The sequence below is a fragment of the Coloeus monedula genome, assembly GCF_965178545.1.
Source record: "Coloeus monedula genome assembly, chromosome: 2".
Classification (NCBI taxonomy): Eukaryota; Metazoa; Chordata; class Aves; order Passeriformes; family Corvidae; genus Coloeus; species Coloeus monedula.
Window position 1 is genome coordinate 74588929 of NC_138782.1, and position 19485 is coordinate 74608413.

Below are 19485 nucleotides of genomic sequence, written 5' to 3' on the forward strand. Positions count from 1 at the left end.
TAAATAAAGATCAACAATGAAGCTGTTACCTCTCTCTTCAGCACAATCCTGGTACCTTTCATTCGTTCACAATCATGCCTTTAATTCTTACCTCCCCATTATCTTTTAAAACCTTGGGTACTGCTGAATTCAGCCTAATAGCCCATCACTATTGGTGATCACTGCAGATCACTTTCTTTCCCCTTCCTGAGACCAGGGTATCATAATTGCCTCCTTCTAACGACACAATACAGTTTTCAGTTGGATGCATGTATTAGAAAAGCTTGCACTGCTGACCATGCCAGTCAGCATCTTTCAGCTCTCCAGGGGGAAGGTGATCTGGGTCACACAAACTCAGCTCCTTAAGCTCCTTCAGTTTGTTGTGTGCCTCAGGTAGGGTAATTCTGCAAAATATTTTAAGACATACAAATACTTGAGCAAAATTATCTCCCCTGCTCTCATTCTTCCTCCTGCCATGCCACCCACAGGTATCGAATTGCTCCTGTTTTGCTTTCCAGTTTCAGCTTCTTTTGAGGGGAAGCAGCATCTCCAGAGCCTGCTGGTAGTGAACAGCATTGGGTATGTCCTGCGCTTCCTGAAGAAGCTCTGTCGCAGCCTCCTGTGTGACAATCTCTTCAGCAACCAGCCTTTCCAGCAGTACAGCGCCGTGACGGAGAGCCCGGAGGCGTATGAGAACAGACAGATGGAGGCAGGTAGGCTCCTTGGTCACCTTGGGCTCAAGATTGAATAGAGCTGAAGAAATGGCTGTCTCTTTTTTTGGTGCTGTGCTGTGTATGATAGGGAACTGCAGGCCTCTGTGGGACCTTTGCAGAGGGAGGCAGTGAGCTTATTTGTGGTATTATTCCAGTGGCTATAGAGGAGGTGTTCAGGTAAGAGCCATTGTGCTGAGATGCCCCAGCAGAGAAATTTTGGGCCAGCATGTTATGTTAGCATAAACCTAAGGCACATGTTATTTGCTGTAGCACAGTCAGCCCGGATCCCAATCTGCCACCTCCATCCGGGAGTATAAACCTAAATGAGTTGTGACTGCTAAGTGGCTTACTTTGCTACTTGAAGGAATGTTTCATTTAGATTAAAACCCTCTAGTGCCTGCAAGGTCCCTGTCTTAGTGCTTGACCATGGGGGGCAAAGCCTGGAGGGGCTCTGGCATGGGGCAGATGCATCCAAGGATGGTGGTGGTCCTGAGGGCACCTGCCCTGAGCAGCACTGGGCTCCCAGATGGATGGCACCCCTGAGTTTCATTCTTGCTCACATTCTGGGACAGGGTGCTGGCCCCACACAGTCCCCACGGAGCAGGGACATGCCTGCAGCCCCATCTGCAATCAGCAGCTGGAAAGCTGCCCTGGGGCCTTACTATGGCATTGCAAAAGCTAGTTTAGAAAAAAAGAAAGATGTAAATTATGGGCATGAGCCTTCATTTCACCTGCAGGCTTCCTCCTGACTTAAATTATTTTTCCTTTTCTTTTATTAACAGCACTGTGGGTGTTTGGGGAGCACTCTGTCTCTCATGCATTCAGTTTAATGGCAGACATGCTGGCAGATGAGAGAAAGGTGTTTTAGTGTCCACAATTATGATTTTTGAATCACTTGTTCACCAAGAATACCCTAAGTGTGTGCTTTGCACACCAAAGCTGGGAGAGGGCTGTGCACACAGTGCAGAAATCATCTTTTTATACAAAGAAATCCAGCTGCCACTCTTACACATAGGGGAGGAAAGGCAGGAGCCCAGACTGGAAAGCAGTATTTTTCTTCCCTCTCTACTAGGACATTTGCAGCAAGCTGAATGTTTCTGAGAGGTCAAGGGCTTTCTGTAGCACTGAGCGAGTGCAGCCCAGGAGGCCTGGCATTTGCGTTTGCATTTGCATTTTAATTTGCATGTACATTTGCATTTACTTTTGCACGGCAGGGCTGTATGTGAGAGAAGGCAATTCCACAACTGGAATTTTTACAGTTGCTGTTACACTTCGAGTGTCTCCCTCCCCACAAAATTCCAGTGCAGATGTCCCTGACACCATCCTCACTGGATCTCTCCAGACACTGAGGATGGGCAAAACTTTATTTTTCCTTCAAACTAGACAGGAGGTGTGGGTGTAGGCAAGGCTTCTCTTTCGTGGGTCTCCCACTGTGGGGTGGTGTGTGTGCGTGTGTGGGTGTGTGTCCAATTAATAGCCCCAGAAGCAGCATGGGCTTGGCAGCCACGGCTAGTCAGGTAGGTTTAGATTAGATATGAAGAAGAAATTCTTTACTGTGAGAGTGGTGAGGGACTGAAACAGGTTTCCCAGAGGTTGTGGATGCTCCATCCCTGGAAGTATTCAAGGCCAGGTTGGACTGAGGCTCTGAGTCTATGTTCAATGCTGCATTGCTTAATCTCCTTCCATCTCACCAGGGGCCAGCATTTCTCTGCAGCAAGGCCAGCATGGGGGTTCCTCTGCTACACAGAGCAGAGACTGGGTTTCCCATAGTGCAGTGATAAGGAGGACCATAGGAGCTCTGCTGCGGAGGTCTGGGAGGGCACCTGTTGGGATAAAGCTCGCCTGGAAGGAGCAGGGCCATAATAAAGCACCACAGGAAGCCATGCAAAGCAGCCACATTTTTCATTGTTTCTGTTCTCCATCTTGTAATCGAGATGTCCTTTCTTTTAAAATCATGTGCTTTTCAGCCCCTTTGCACCAATGAATCTAATCCATGTATTGACTTTGGTGCAGTTACTCATGATTTACACCATTAGAAGTGAGAGGAGAAGCCGGCATCGTGTCCAGCCATATTAATCCACTTACACCATGCAGGAGTCACCTTTTAACCTTGCCCCAAAGCACATGCCCCTAAGCCATAATTCACCTGTGCTCACAGCAAGCTGCCAGATGCTAATGGCTGTGTACAGGCCAGGTGGGATTTGTTGACATATGCATGTATCACTTACAACTATGTTTTACATGCCTAGGAAGCGCACACTCATCAGGCTGTGCCTAGAGCTGGCCTCTGCAATGAGCCTTGTTGGCAGTGCATTACCCTCCTTGCACCTGAGCCCCACGCTCTGCCCGCCTTGCCAATGGCCCTCACATGTCTCATGTCTCACATGGGACATTCCCCACGGCTCTTTCTCAGCTGTGAAGGGACTTTCTGGCTCATGAGAGTGATTTGTGGGGAGCAGTTGTGGGGTGACTCCCCGGCTTTCATCTGGGAAATGCCCAGCTTCGGGTCTACATTACAGCAAATCCTGAGATGTTACCTGTCCCCACAGCACCTGGGTTCAAAGCATCTCTGAACCTGCATCCCAGAATTTTCCATGGGAGTGGTAGAGCAGTTTGAGCTAAAATGATGGCAAGACCTAGGTGACCTGTGCAGAAAACTCGGTGAGGTGTGGCAGAGGCTACATGGTGGGAAGCCAACAGAGATCCTGTGAAGCACCTCCACTCTGTGTTCAGATTTCACCATTTGCCTTGTGCTCAGCTAATGGAGGCTTAGATGGGAGCATGCAAAAGGGACATTTCTAGGACATGTACATACTGTTGACATGCACCTGTGAGTACTAGATTATTTTTCAGAGGAAGTCATATTTGCTAAAAAACTTCTGGCTAGCCTATTGGTGGGCACAGAAATGGAAGAGGTTTCTCTTATGTGGGAAACATGAACTTTGATAAACATCTATTTTCCCTTTCAGTCAATCCTTTCCTTTCTCCTTCTGTCTCAAACCTTGGCTTTTGGCTATTTTGGTCTGTTACACAGTTGATGTCTCCACACAGAGCATGGCTGCAAAAAAACTTTCTTTATGCAAGAACTTCTGTGGCCACCCTGGATCATTCTTATCACAGAGGAAGATGGGAAGGTCTGTGAATAAGGTACCTCAGCCTTGCTGTTCTTCCCATGGCCAGGTCAAATTTGGATATGTAGATAGCATATGGAGTTCCCTACCACTGTTCATGGGAGAACAACGCCTCTTCTTGTGGCACTGGCTGGAAGTAGGGATCTATATGGAGCAGAAACACAGCAGGATGCTAGTGCCTCTGTCTATAGGAAGGTGGGCTTCTCCTATCCACAAGCCCTTGAAAAGCTGATATGACAAGCACAATAGCAATGCACAATGGGAGCGTGACTAAGTAGGCAAGACACTGGCCTGGGAACTGGATTTTTATAAGAGACATTCCCATTGACTATGTGGGCAAGCCACTCTTCCCTGCTGTGCCTTTATTTGAGTATTTGTTGAATGAGGGCAATAATTCTTGCCAATATGTGCAAAGCCCTTCTAAAACAGCTAGGAAAAAAAGAATAATATGATAGAAAACCACATATTATTACAATCAATATTTTCTGTCGCAAGAACCAAATAAACAGCAGCTCAGAAGTTTCAAGCCCTGAGAGGGTAAGAAAAATGTTGTCTTTCCCCTTTCTAGTACCATGGCTTGTTTAATCTTCTCTTGTTGCATGTTAAGAGGAACAGTGCTCCTGGCTTCTCAGCACACTCGGAATAAATGGCTTTTATGGCTATCAATAGCTGCAGCTCTCCTCAGCATTTAATTACCTGCAAAGGCCATTTATTGCCTCATATATTCCTCTACCACAATCATTATCCTTTAAACAATAAATAAAACATTAAGGTCACTCTTAAAGAGGGAGCAGAGCCATCCAGCCACAACAAAGTATAATATAAAAAGTTTATATGGTCTTTGGGGCTTTTAGATTGATGGCAGAACCTGCAGTACAGTTGAGAAAGGCTGGGATGGCTTCCTTCCTTCCTTCCTTCCTTCCTTCCTTCCTTCCTTCCTTCCTTCCTTCCTTCCGAATTCCTTCCTTCCGAATTCCTTCCTTCCGAATTCCTTCCTTCCGAATTCCTTCCTTCCTTCCTTCCGAATTCCTTCCTTCCTTCCTTCCTTCCGAATTCCTTCCTTCCTTCCTTCCTTCCTTCCTTCCTTCCTTCCTTCCTTCCTTCCTTCCTTCCTTCCTTCCTTCCTTCCTTCCTTCCTTCCTTCCTTCCTTCCTTCCTTCCTTCCTTCCTTCCTTCCTTCCTTCCTTCCTTCCGAATTCCTTCCTTCCTTCCGAATTCCTTCCTTCCTTCCTTCCTTCCTTCCTTCCTTCCTTCCTTCCTTCCTTCCTTCCTTCCTTCCTTCCTTCCTTCCTTCCTTCCTTCCGAATTCTTTCCCAATTCCTTCCCAATTCCTTCCTTCCGCAGGCTGGGTGCCTTCTCCCTCCCCACCTGACACAACTGGCCACAGGGCAAGACATCCCACCAAGGACCCCTGTGCTGAGGTCCTGCTTGCAGCTGGAGCACCATCCTGAGGACTGGCTTCCTGAAATGAGGTGTCCAGGGTGGTAGCTCTGTGGAAGAGCCAAAGGAGAGGCAACTGCAGCTGGAGCTGCATGCTGTAGCCCAGAAACCTGGGGAGAGACAGGAACAGTTTAGGATGGTCCAAGGGATAGGAAGTAAAGGCACAGAGTTGAAAGAAAAGAGAGGGTCAGTCAGTGCTCCTGTGGAGGGGTTTCATGAGGGTGGTAGCAGAGGCTTTAGCATTCAGACCCTTTAAACCTAGATCAGAAGAAACTAATAAAATGTACACTAAGGAGCAAATCCTGGCAGGAAGAAAAATAAGAGATGAATGGAAGAGAAAAAATTCAGCTGTGATGTATTTTTCCTGGACTCTATAGAATTGTCAGAATTGGCTAAATTGAACTTTCTGACCTTTAAGTTGTGAGATTACTGTTTGCTAACTCACAAATGAAGAAAGACTCCCTTTCTGTTCCTTTAAGTTTATGAACTTGTATGTCCTTGTGGGTGCTAAGCAATGAAGCTGTAAGCAGACATCCCTTCAGCAGCCAGACCAAGAGAACTCCTCCTTCCCACATTCTGCTGGGCTGTTTTACCTTCACTGACTTGAGGGGGTGCAAGAAAATTCATCCCTTTCGAAAAGTTACCCCTGGTGGGGTAGCCCCCCTGCCCTCAGCAGTGAATAAGGAAAAGCCCAAAGGCCCTTTCATCCTTCATCCCAAGATGTGCTCAGTGCCATGGCACAGACACCAACAGTGCTGGATATTGCCTGGGCTGCAGCCATGGATGTTAGAAAAGAGAGCTGAGCTATGAAATAGAATTTAAGGATGCTTTATTTCTCCATATCAAAGGGTATGCATAAGGAAAGTGGATGAAATGATAGGCATAAATGCATAAAGCATGATGGATGAGATCATATCCACTACAGAAAAAAATACCCCTGGGTATAAGCATTTAATTCAAACTTTACAAGCAGAGTCACGTGGAGGAAGCATGGACACTCTCAGAGCCCCAGTGAGGTAAATCATGTGATTGTTATTCTGTTTTAGCTCCAGGTTTAGCTTTAACTTTGTTTTAGCTAGTTAAGACTTTTCCCTAGGGCTGTATGATTCCTTTAGGAGATACCTGAAGTTAGCAGTTCAGGCTTTTATTTTAAATATCTTAAACTAAAGTTGAAACAGGAATTTCCATTCCTAAGCTTTTAAAATATTGACCCAAATACCTGTGATCCAATATACCAGTATTTCAAGCAGTCAGATGAGCAGGCCACAAGCCAGAACTTGTGATGAGAAACCTATGCAAGTGCTGTGAGCGTAAGCCAACATGAAACCTGGTTTTTCAAAGACGTGAGTGGGAAAAAAGGTGAACCTCAAGATCCAGTGCTTATTAAGTAAAAGATAAAATAAGAAAGGTTTTGGAAGAGAGTAGAACTTTTGCTTGTGAATCTGGATGAGAGGGCCCTTGCTTCTGGGACTGCCTGGTACATGGTGCCTATGGCAGGGCCTGGGCTTGCACCTCCGTGGCAGGAAGCAGACAGCTGAGAGTGGGGAAAGGGAGTCTGGTATTTAGGCTGTTTCAATTTGACAGGTTTCAAACAAGATTCAGATTTATTTTGCGGAATATTGCTGATTTTTGCTTGGATGTTCTTCAGTTTTTCAGCTCAGTTTTTCACCTTCCTCATGTTGCTCTCTTTTTCAACCTTTCATCGTCATCTCTCCCTTATCTGTCTTTATCTACCTTCTGTTTCTCTCTATCGTTTCCCAGTTCACTACAAAACAAATGGAAACCCACACACAGTGGCATTTCCATTTCCATGGAAATAAAACATTCACTGTTTGTTCTTGAAAAGTCTTGGCCACTGTTTAATCAACAGTGCTCCCCAATTCCTTAGGATTTATTTGTTTGCAGTAATTATACAGAGTGCATCAAAATGCCTTTCAGATAGTATCAACACACAGCATCTGCCTGAAGAACATTAATCTGCTGGCAAAATGAGTGCAAAGCAGGGGATTAAAACAGTTAAGAAAGTACCAGAAGCAAATTGTTGGTGGTGACATGCTGTTTGTGCTGGGACGGTGCTGGCCTTGGGCAGCAGTGAGCAAGGTAAGGGTCCAAGGCAAGGAGTTCCACCACCAGCATCTGGGAAGAAGTACATCCTGTGACTGAAAATAAGCTGCAAATGGTGGCTTGGGGAATCAGGTACTTTATGGTGGCTTTCTTCATGGAAGAGATAAGGTTACAGAAGTGACTTAAACAAAAAGGTGGCAGTGGCTTGATGGTCTTCATTAGAGAAGCTGGTTTTAAGGCAAACACAGTGAGGCTGGGGATGAGTCCTAGGATGGAGTCCCAGGGTAAGCCCTGCTCCCCAGCAGCATGGCACAGTGCAGCACAGTGGTGTGGAGGAAAACTGGCTCTGTAGGATCATGGAAAGAGGAGGGGATAAAAGGGCTTGACAAAGGGGAATTGGGGAGTTCCTAGCTGCTGGGATTGAGGTCAACTGGGGACGTCAGGAGAAGCAGCAGAGAAGATGGGAAAAGAAAGGTTTTGTGAGGGGAAGCTAAGACTTCAGGGCACAGATGTGTTGTACTTACATGGCAGAAGAAATACCAGAAAGTTAAGCAGGGCAGCAGCACTGAGCAGGGAGAGGTGAAGCAAAGACTTTATAGAAGATCTTATACCTGCATACAAACACATGCACAGGCTCATGCATTATATATACTATTCTACCTAATTTCTGGCTGAGATTATTATATTTATTAATGAGCAAACACAGCTTATTTTACAGTTACTGCATTTTGGTACAGACATCTCACTTCTTGTATCTCAAATGATTTGTTTTTCAAACAATAAAAAAATTACTGTTAAATATTTTAAGCCAGTGCTAAGCAATGTGATTCAGGGATATTCATCATGGTGGTAGCAAAACAGAAATGCACTAAGTACTTCATCTGCAGAGAATCCCAGTATATAATGCCGTGAAATTTTCAAATAACACAGTCATTTTCATCTAGTCTATTCTATATACAGCTTTTTGTGACTTCTATCAATGCTGATTTATAGGGATACAGAGTGCATTATAAACTACCTTGATAAAAAACCCCTCCAGCTACTGCTAGAAGCTGGAAACTGGAAAGATCGATCGCAGCCTCTCCCATCTCCCTCTGCCATTGCAGATCCATTGCTGTGCTAAGACGCAAAACTATACAACCCTGATAAATCTTCTTTTCATGATGTACACTTTGGTATAACATAAAGGCAAGGGAGAAGGGAAGAGAAAGGAGGAGCAGGTCTGAAATCAGGTGGAAGAGACCAAAGGAAGACTTTTTCTACAGCCTAGATCTCTGTGTCATTGAAATCCCTTTGCCTTCACTCATGGGTGTCCCTAAACAATTTGCTTGTGCTGTAACATAGGACTAAAACCTCTCCATTGTAACAAAATACATTTGCTCAATCCTCCCCAAGCACTTTAAAAATGGAAAAAATTCCTCAATGGGTTATTTATTCACACGAGCACCTTTTATTATTAAATCTAATGTATTTGTCAGCAGCTAGCTTTAGAATTTACTCTACCTTTTTATTCAGTTTGGACAATAAAACCATGTTGATCTGTTCCCAGCTGGTTTCATTCCCTGGTTCTACTGCATTAAACACAATGTGGCTGTTGTCTGGGCTGCAAACACTCAAGGGAAATTGTTTAAATAATGAAAAAAAAATTGCTTGTGCTGAGGACCTAATCAGGACAACATTGGATTTTGGAAAACTCTCTAAAAAATTTAGATTCTTGATGTTAACTGACTGGCAGCTTCTCCTTGGGGACTCAGCATTTCAGTTACTGCAAAATATTTTTTAGCGGCTAGGACACAGCTAGATGATACACGGTGCAGTAAAGCCTCAGACTAAACCCTGGAGAATTCATTGCAGGCTTTATCTCCACAGTGTGACCATAGTTTCAGTGTTCATAATATCTGCATTCACAAGTGAATGAGGCATATTTACATTTTCCTGTTCTGGCTGACTACTAAGCCCCCCTTTTTTTCCCCTGTGGATGCCACTGTGTGTTCCTATAACCCATGCAAAAGTTCCCCTGTAAACTGAAAACCACAGGCGTGACAGCCCTGACCCGCTGTTGGCGGATGCCCTGGGCTGCCTGCTCACTCACTGCCTCTCTGCAGCAGCCTCAGGGATGCTGTGACTCCTTGGGGAGGTGTCGCCATGCCACTCCGCCTTGGCAAGCAGCAAGCAGCTTGGCTCTGCTGCCACAAACCAGATGTCACTCCCTGTAATGTTTTCGTTGTCCAGGCAAACTGTGGCAGCCACGGGTTGGTGTGGAAAAGGTCTGGTCCTTGGCCAGCTGCGTAGGGTGCAGATGCATGTACCAGAGATTGGTGTTGACATGGTATGGAAACATCTGCTAAGGGGTGACATCATATTTTCATTGTGCTGCATGTCTGGATGGGCAATGGAGCTAAAAGGAATGGGCTGGTGCTGTAATCCAAGAGTAAATCACAGCAGGCAGAACTGGAAAGTCTTAATCTATCACAGGAGGCTCTTATCATTAGATAGATGCATGCAGGCTCAAACTACAGGGAAGATAAGGGCTGTGGTGCATTCCTGACTGGACAGAAATGTGTGAGTCTGTTTGGAAGGCACAGAAAAACGTCTTCTAAAATCTTTTAAGAGTTGATGTTTAAAACAGAGGATAGCCATTTAGAGCCAAAGCATATCTTTCCCAATCTTAAGCACTGTTTATATCTTTCTGCTCTCTCCCTCTCTGGCTTACACTAAGATTGAACTGCTGGTTAAACTCATCTGAAGGATTTCCTTCTGCATTTCAGCATTTGCTTTTTGTGTTTCCCCACTTCTATTTTTCCTTTCATCAAGGCTGAGATGCAGGGTTTCTAAGCTGCTGCTTAAAACTGTCCCCTCCCCTCCCACCTCTCAGATAGGGCAAATGCCATCCTTGTGCCTGGAGCTGGAGCCAGGCTCAGGAACTGTAAAATACAGGCAAAGATGAAACCATACAAAGACGGAGTCTCTCAACAGGATTTTGACACTGTGACTGGCTCATCTCAAAATGACTGGGAGATGAAAAAAGGTCGTCTCTGGCTGGGAGAAAGGAGAGGTCTGAGGAAGCTATGATATCATGCTGCTTAAAATATGGAGTTCACATCTGGTCAACCCATTATAGACAATATATGGTAGCACTTTAAAAGGTACAGGGAAGGGTCAGAGGGCAAAGCCCATCACTAAATGATATGAGGAATAGGAGACGACACAAAAAAGGAATAGTGGGGGCAGAGAAAAGAAAGACAGAAATAAATCTGTATTGACTGTAAGGAAAAGAAGTTAATGGGGAATTTAATTAAAGCAAATACAAATGATTGAGCATTGCAGGTGGTAAAGTAAAAGGTTATGAAATGACATTAAAGTATTGTCCTAGAAGGAAGGGCAGTTGTCCTGAGAAGCTACTGGTGTGTAAAAGAGGACCTCCCTGGCTTGGGGATCAGTGTCCAGCATGCTCAGAGCAGGGGGTGTGGGTCTCCAGCAGTGCCCCATGCAGCCTTCACCCAGAAGCAGCCACTTCCTGGCTGTGCAGGATATGGCCTGTTAACTGGGAAAAGGGACTCTGCTCCCAGTTCACTGCCCTGACCTTGGGCTCTGCTGTCCAAGCAGCAATCCGGGGATGAACCCAGGAAAAGGCATGGGAATATTAGTGGCACTGACCGTGCCGTAATTATGCCTCTCCTGATGGGAGAAAGTTTTTAAAGTCCTTGCCAGGAATTCGAGAGACAAACGGGACTCTCAGCCTTCACTGCTTCTAGATAGTTGTTTATTAAGTCTTATCAGAGAAACAGAGTCATTAGCGTGACCCAGACACAGCACAAAGCAGAGAATTCAGGAGAAAGCCGAATTATCAAGATTAAATGGCCTTTTTAAAGGTAAATCAACCAATGGTTACTAAAAACGTACATTATTTTTACTTTTCTACCAATTATTTAGTAACGCAGCCAGAAACTGTGGAATTCTTTGTCCAATCATCCCAAACTACTTTTACTGCAGAACATGGTGTAGTAGAAGAAGAAGGTTTGGAGAACAACAACAATCCTCCATTTTGATGTTTTTTGCTTTTATCTATTTACTACATTAACAAACCCAAAACCTCAAAATTTTTCACAATGTGAAATGTGAAAATGTGACAATCTTACATAGTAGTCTATCACCTAATTTACACCAGTGTAGTTTCTAATTATTTTCTAATAGTAGGCAGTTTTTTCCGAGGACGGAGGTCAAAAACAGTGTTGTTCAGGAGGATAAAACCCTTCAAAACAGGCAGACAAATATTCTCTGCACTCTGGGTTCCTACAATTAGGAAAGGGAAAGCCGGATCAATGGAAGTGCGGATCAATGGAAGTGTGAGACGGGTGCAAGGGGAACAGCGTGGGGAGAAAATGGCTATGAAAATCATATGTGTGGAAGGAGGAAAAATAGAAAAGAGAGATAGGGAAATACCTGGCAAAATGGGAAAAGGGTGATGTTGTAGGTGCAGGAAAGCAGTGTTAGAACAAAGTCGAGATAGTGCTAATATGACTGAAGTAGGAAGAGGTGATGGGGAAGAATAGAGGGGGGGAGCAGGTGGGAGGTATAAGGGAATGGAGCCTCAGAGAGGCAAAGGGAGAGAAGGATGTAACGTGAGCAGTGATGTGGGAGCAGCAGCAGGTGAGGAAAGTGGCACAAGACATGTTTGGCCTGGAAAGAGAGAAGGTAGAATAGTGTCTCTGCAGTGCAGAAGGAGCTTTTGCTTATAGGAGAGATTCTAACAAACTAAGTTTGGGCTTTTTTTAAGATGTAGAAGAAAAAGTAAGAGATTAGATCTGCTGAGGAGAAGGTCAGCTAGGGATCATCTTTCCTGTGTATATACTCTTCTTCATTTCCTGCTTGACTTGAAATTGATTTTCATTTGCTTCCCTGATGTACAATGAGGGTCAATTCTTCTGTCTTTCTGGAGTGTCTCTATTCCCAGATGCTACCAAAGGCCTCGTGTTTGTGTTCTGCTTTCACACGGGCACTATGCATCATGTGGCACTCCGCAGTGGTAAATGGATACTGCTGGGGCAAAGAACTCAATGTGTTACAGAAGTGAGAGACAAAACGAGTATTTTCCTTCATCCTAACGGAGAGCTGAGGTCCACAGATGACAGATAACCTGCCCAAGGTCACTCCAGAGGTTTGCAGCAGACCTGGGATGTTAGCTGCAGATTCTCAGGCTCTTTTAACTCTCAGCTGACCCATCTTCAGGAATTTGGCTAGGAATCTTACAGACTGCTACTTTTAAGAAGCTCAGCTAAAGAAATGTGCATTTGAAAATTGGGAAGGCAACTGTGGCTTTTTTCTCTCCTTCTTCGTTGCATTTTAAGGTGTGCAGGATGTAACAGCCTTGGGCTTTTCAATCCAGCTGCCTGTGGACCATTCGTGGAAAGGAAAAGTACGCCAAAATGGCTCAAGCATCTCAGGGTGGTGAGCAGTTGTAACAGATATTACTGTGCTCAGAGCAAAAGCTTGAAGCAGCTTTCTCATAAATCCTGTTTTAAAGCATTTTGTACTAGTTTCTCACTAATATGTGGAACTGACTACCTACAAAATAAAATATGAAACTGTGACAGAATACAGAAAGGCTAAGCTACAGATTTATGAACTGTTGCATTTTCAACCCCAATAGAGACTTATATTTTCTTGTATTGTCTTAGAAAAGATGTTTTTTTCCTAATTGGCCAAAGTGGGATTAGAAGCTGTGATGGCCATACACTCTACAAAGCCTTCTGGGAGCTTACAAAATGCAGATATTTTCATGCACATCATCAGTGGAACCTCAACTAGTGCACCTTCTCTGTGGTACAAACAAAGAGCTGGAAAAATAGGAACACAAAGAGCTTCCATGGGGTTTTTTAGTTTCTGGGCAGTGGGCTGCTTGAGATGATCCCTGCTCCCCCCCAGTCCAATGAAGATGTTAATATGACTTTTCAAATTCCCAGAGCACCTTCCACTGGGGAATGTTTCATACAGTAATGAGCAGAGGCTCCAGCTTGCTCCATGGCAATAGGCATCATTACTCCCATTTTGGAGCCCAAAGCAGAGATGTGGAATAAATTGATCTAGGTCAAGAAAAGAGTCTTAGGCAAGGTTAGGAACAGAAGTGATGAAGATTAGCTCCTTGTTATAGGCTTGTACACAATTCATGGGTGTCCTTCCACAGGGAGATTATATCTGCACGTCTTATTTCACACAGACTGTTGAGACAGTCGGACATCCATCAAAAAATCCCCGTGTCTGCTCAAAAATTTTGGAGTAATTTACATCCATAGCAATAAAAGCTGTATGCTGTTTATTTAGCAGGGCTCTTTTAATGTGCTGTTTGTTGTTTTGATAGTCTATGTCTTCTTCATATTGTAATCATATTAAAAGAGCATTCTTTTCCTGGAATAAAGAGGTAATGATTCACAAGAGGCATAATTATTCCATGCAGTGCAGGCAGGATGCTGCAGAAAGAGCCATCTTCTTTATGCATAAGAGGCTTTTATTGCAAGTGTTCTACACAGTAATTAAATTCCTTTGAATGAGGAGGCTTGATTGGATTTTCTTTGGTTTATTGGGAGGAGTTTGAAAAGCAAGGTATTTAGCTCAATCGCTATATAATTTTGGCATCTGTCGGAGGTTAGGGAGAAAGGTTCAGAGTGTCTGATTCCCATTTCTCTGATGTGTTACGTTATCTGAACTCCCTTGAATTCAATTGAATTACACCCTATCTGTATTTGTATGAGAATCAAGCTCAGAAATCCCTGGCAGAAAGCAGCAGGAGACCTGAATGCATGCTGTAAGAATCCAAACCATCTAAGGGAAAAAAGCCTTGCTAAAGGAAAGTTCCTTAGAGTTGCAAAGGCAAGTGCCCAAAAGCGAGGAAGCTTCACGTTTGCAGCTTTCCTTCAAATCTGATGTTCGCCTTATGGTGAGTCCAGCCTTGGCCCAGAATGGGACAAAATTTTAAAAGACAGAAGCAATAAAATTAAACAATGTAACAAAAATCTGTGGTGTGGCCTGACACACAAGCCAAGATGCTGGCATGGCACAACTCTTGAGTATTTGAGTTGTTGAACTAAATCATGTTCGTTTAACATCAACTACTGTACACAGCTGCCAAGTCATGGTTTGGGTTTTTTTTTAAGGAAAAGAGTGAAAAAGCAAATTAAAAGGAAAACTCGTAATATACAGCCTCAACATCTATTAGCAATGGAGTTTGTGCCTTATGGCATAAATTACAGCATTAATTCTTATTACTCAATAAGGCTGCATAGTACATCAGGACGAGAGCATTGCCCAAGCCGGGAAGTTGATGTGCAGCACCATGGGGGAAATTTCACCCTGCTCAGATGTTTCTGGAGGGACAGTACACATGATGAGGAAAGTGGCCTTTTCAACAGCTCAGAGAAATGTCATGGGGCAAAGGAAGGCACTTCCCCAAACTAGGGGCTCCCTGCCTGCCAGGTGTTAACACCCAGTAGGAGTGGGAATCACTAAAATGCACGTTGCCAGGGATCTGTGAAGATTGGGATCTCATAGAGGTTTCCAAGGGCTCTGCTTGTATCCCAGTAGTGATACTGGGGCTGGGTGACAGGACAACTGGTTTTGCAGGGAGAATGGCAGTGGGAAAGAGGAGGAGGAAGACCTGTGGCCATCTTTTGTGAAGACAAAAAAAAGGCAAATAGGAAAAGCTTGGATGTGAGGAGACTGGAGGAAGAGGACAGTGATACAGGCATAGAAGTGTCAGCCCAAACAGTGACAGACCTGAGCCTAAATCCGAGGAGAAATGGCAGAAAAAATCTGCATACTGCAAACCTCGTGCCTGTGTGTTAGGCTCCCAAGTAAAGGCAAGTGTGAGTCTCTAAATAGGTCATAAAATGCAAAATTTGGCTTATTGTGAGGAATCTGAAAAACAAGGTATTTAGCTCCTACATAGCATGAAAAGTGCAGTGCAGAGGAGAGGAACCATAGCAATGGTTTGCAGTTGTCTGTGATGTTGGCACATTTGCCTGAACCTGAGTTAGGTCCAAGTGACTCACACATAACACTTGACTGTCCATGATAAACCTTGGGTGTGCTCATCAGTCATCAAGCCTATATCCTTGCGGGATACCAGGCCTGGATGGATGTCTGCAGCTGAGGATGCTTCTGATTAATTTTGGTAATTGCAGCCAGAATGCTTTGGTTTATTACCTTCACTCCTTCCTACTGGCTGCCAGGCATTATGAACACAACAAACTACCTGTTCCATTGTCCTCCTCTGCCTCCTTCCTTTCAGTCCTTTATTCTCAGTGTATTTGAGGAGCACCATGAGGGAAATTGGACCTGCCAGCCACTGGCCCAGGACTTTACGGAGAATAATGTTGTAAGCTGACACAGATGACACATATCAAGCCATGTTTTCCCCCTTGTGACTCTACTGACTTGGAATGGTTGTGTTTCCCTGCATTTTTTATTAATTCTCAGCAAAGATCTCTCCTGGCTGAGGTCAGCTGTCTGTACAGGAAGTTGGAGTTACACTTCCTGACCAAAAAAATGGGAATTTTGGCCAAAAAAAAAAAAAAAATTCAAGGGTTGATTAAAATAGTCTCTGTTTTACTGATGTTTATTTTGTGTCTGGGCTTCCTGAGCAGAGACAGTTATACCTGAGGACTACCTGGCTGATCCTCCGAACAGGAAGCAGTACAGTGTGGATCCTGCCGACGCTGCCTTGGGTTCCGTGGGCTCCGTGTACACCGTGCGTCAGAGTCCTGCAGATGGACACCCTGCTGGAGGCTCCTCTTCCTCCTGTAGCCATCGTCCTGCCCAGATGTCTTCAGGGGCGTCCTCATCTACTGGCCTGCGGCATCAGACCTCCAGCCCAACGAGGAATGGGGCTTATCTTGAAGGAAACAGAAGTGGTAATGCAACATCTTCCATTTAGCAATGTGTGCTGCAATGCTGGTGCTGTGCTGGAGTCTTAACTCCTTCCCAAATTCCCAAGAAAATTAGTAAGGTGGTTCTGTGATGGAATCCATCCGGACCACTCATGCTTCCATTGTAAACACAAAATCAATCTGTTCACTGTTAAGTAAAAAGGTGAAGGTTTTCTAATGCTGTTGTTAAGTAAACATATGTATTAGGTGTAATTGTGTGGCAATCACGACTGTTATGATCAGCTTAGACATGCAGATATTAATATAAAAGGCATTCCTCCCAAAGATTGATACTGCCTACAGTACTACTGCTACTACCTGTTACTTATGTGACACCAGCTGTGCACAAGACATGATGCAGAGCAAACCCAAATATTAGTGCCTCCCTCAAAGCATTTTAGCAAAAGGTTTTCCTTCCTAGCTGTGTGACCCATCCTGCCCCTTTAATCACAAACCAAGCCAGATTTTGCTTGAAAAAGACTCCCCAACAAAACATGTGTTTTTTGAAATCATTCAGCTCACTGCCCCAGGCACTTTTATTCTTCAGGAAGCAAAGCCACAAGAAGTTTATCTGCAAATTCAAGAAATGCCATGGGAACCGCTGTATTCATTGATTCTTCTTCCCTCTCTTTGTATTTTTGTCCAGTTACCATGCTAGAATTTACATTTGTTGAGGCAGTTGCTCTACCTGTCAGCTACAGTTCCTATTGGCCACAATTTATTTTCCTCTAGAAATTACCCAGGTTTATCAGATGGGTTAGCTACTTCACTGAACTTCAGTTAACTTTGTTTGCATTTTCCAAATTCTCAGTCAATAGATCTTTATCAGTAGTGATGCCAACAGTGTCTTCACCCCTTACTAATTATTCACACTTCATGTATGCATTTTTTGTTCTGATGATAGATCTAACAAAGGAGTTGAATGTCTCAGTCATTTTAAAGTCATTAATTTTTTCCCTTCCTCATTTATTAATGGAACCTACTGCCACAACAGTGGGGTTTTTTTTCAAATCTTGATATCTTTGCAGAACATTACTGGGTCCCCTAGCCCCTTTGTCTACCATTACCTCATTGTACTGTCTTTTTGTCCTTGCATTTCCCTTGGAAACATCAATTGATTCGGCATATTCTTGCTTGGAAGCCATTCCAGAGGCTCTTTCCAGTATCCTTTGCTTAATCTTTGCTTAATTCCTCCACATCCCTCACCTCCCCAACACCTGTATTATTTCTTGCTCCTGAACTTTCACTATTTAATATTTTAGAACATTATTCTTCCAAAATATGTATTACAAGTATTTATCCATGTATTTATTTGTTGATCTAAATTTGCCTTCTTTAATATTCAATATCCACCCAAAACCATCACTGACTTTGCTATTATTTTCACACAGTTGCTTCCCTGGTTTAGCCCTGTGTTACTCTATTATAGAGACCACTGATAAGCGTTCAGTTCTCATAATTATCTCATTCTTTACTTACGGAGTCAGCTTTACTCAAAGCAAAGTGCATAGTAGAGGAATACACTGCAAACAACTTGTAAAAGGCTGACACTAGGAACTGGTGGCCTCAGTGCCAAAGAAAAGGAAATGAAAAGCCATTTCCTTTCAGATCTTATTCAGTGCCCCTCAGGCTGGCATAATCAGGTGCTGGGAGGACAAGAGGCTCACTGTGCAGAGGATTCATTTACCCCTCTCCCACCACTTCCTTAGAGCCTCCTAGCAGAACTGGGACCCTTTTGTTAAGCTTTATGGTTGGCAGCTGTGAGGAGCCAAGATGTAACAATGTTGTTACTTACTTGCCTTAAAAATCTTTATCGTTACCTCTTTGTAGAATGTATGAAGAGCCAGGACAGTTCAGACCAAAGGTCTGTCTAGCCACACATCTTGTCTCCAGCATGAAACAGCAGCATACCCCGAGGAAAGGGATAAATGCAGAGCCGGTGGTGCATCCCTACTACCCTCTCTGCCTTCAGAAATGTGTGGCTCACAGACTTCCTCAACCAGAGGTGGTAGATTCACACTTAGTAAGCCCTCACAGATTTTTCTTCTCTGAATCACTTGGTGGATTACTGAATACTTAGTGCATTTTCAGAATACATAAAACTTCTGTACATAAGAATGTGTTGAGTGGAGAAAAACCTTGGCATCACAGGACAGAAACTGTGTTCAAGGGACCGAAGCTTAAAATCAGAGCTTAAAATCAGAGCTTCTTAAGCTTGTTCACCTGCATTATTTTCCCTTCTTTTTTGACTTTGAATGTCACTCTTTCCCAGTCTCAGCCAATGTCTTGTGAAACCTCCATGTAGTCCTGAGCAGGAAGCTGAGCTTCAGGAGACACCTCCATGTCTCTTTTCATGACTTCCCACAAAATTCGCAGTCTTTACAAAATGAAAGGCTGAAATATGGCACATGTTTTTTTCCAGAACTGAATAAACAAAAAGTCATCAAGTGGTCATGCAATAGGCTTTACAGGTTCCTGTATTTTTCTAGCTTGAAACTTATTAAAGCACTTTGAGGGGCAAAGAGGAAGAGATTGCTTTTGAACCAGGCATCCATGACATCAGCAGTCATAAATGACTTGAAACTGCTACATATAATACCTGGGGTTAACAGGACTCATCCCAAAACAGCTTAGTAATTTTATGTGACAATCATTTGACACTTGCATAACCTAGCTCCTCTGGGGTCTCTGGGTCATTTGGCCAGCTCAACAGTAAAGGCTTCCTAAAATGGAAAGGTATGCAGTGAACATCATTAAAATGGCTATAGATTCATTGATATTCTTGGGATTTTCCTAGTTTTTAGGCATTTATTAATCCTGGTATCACCCACTGTAGATTAGGGTGTACCACAGAGGCGCTCACAAACCCATACAGGGTTTGCTACCAGGGTCCCTAACAATCTCCTGTAGCAATCCCCTGTGCTCCACCAGTGTATGGCAGCACAGACAACAAATGTTTATGCCACCACCATCCATCACACTTCCTCTAATCCTCTCAGATGCTGTCTGGAGACTCCAGCACTCTTCTGCAGTCCATAGCAGAAGCTGGGTCCTTTGAGGCAGAGGAGAGGCATTTGCTCTCAGACATGGCCAGGCAGTTTTCTGTGGCTGTGGTGGGCAACACAGTGACATCCATGAAGCCAAGGTGCCCACACATTTGTTATGATATCACTTCAAGCATTAAGACTGTGGTGTTCCCAGTCACAGCCTGGTTTCATCTCTTTCACTATTTGCCAT

General features: G+C 44.0%; 1 protein-coding gene across 1 annotated transcript in view; it reads left to right on the forward strand.

Moving 5' to 3' along the window:
• The window catches only part of SCML4 (Scm polycomb group protein like 4), a gene marked incomplete at both ends in the record, with an annotated part of 44236 nt that overhangs the window by 14846 nt on the left and 9905 nt on the right, over positions 1-19485 (forward strand). Inside the window, 2 exons of the mRNA XM_082302779.1 lie at positions 498-692; positions 15967-16233. Of these exons, the coding sequence (XP_082158905.1) occupies positions 498-692; positions 15967-16233 (462 nt within the window). The remainder of the gene's footprint in view (positions 1-497; positions 693-15966; positions 16234-19485) is intronic.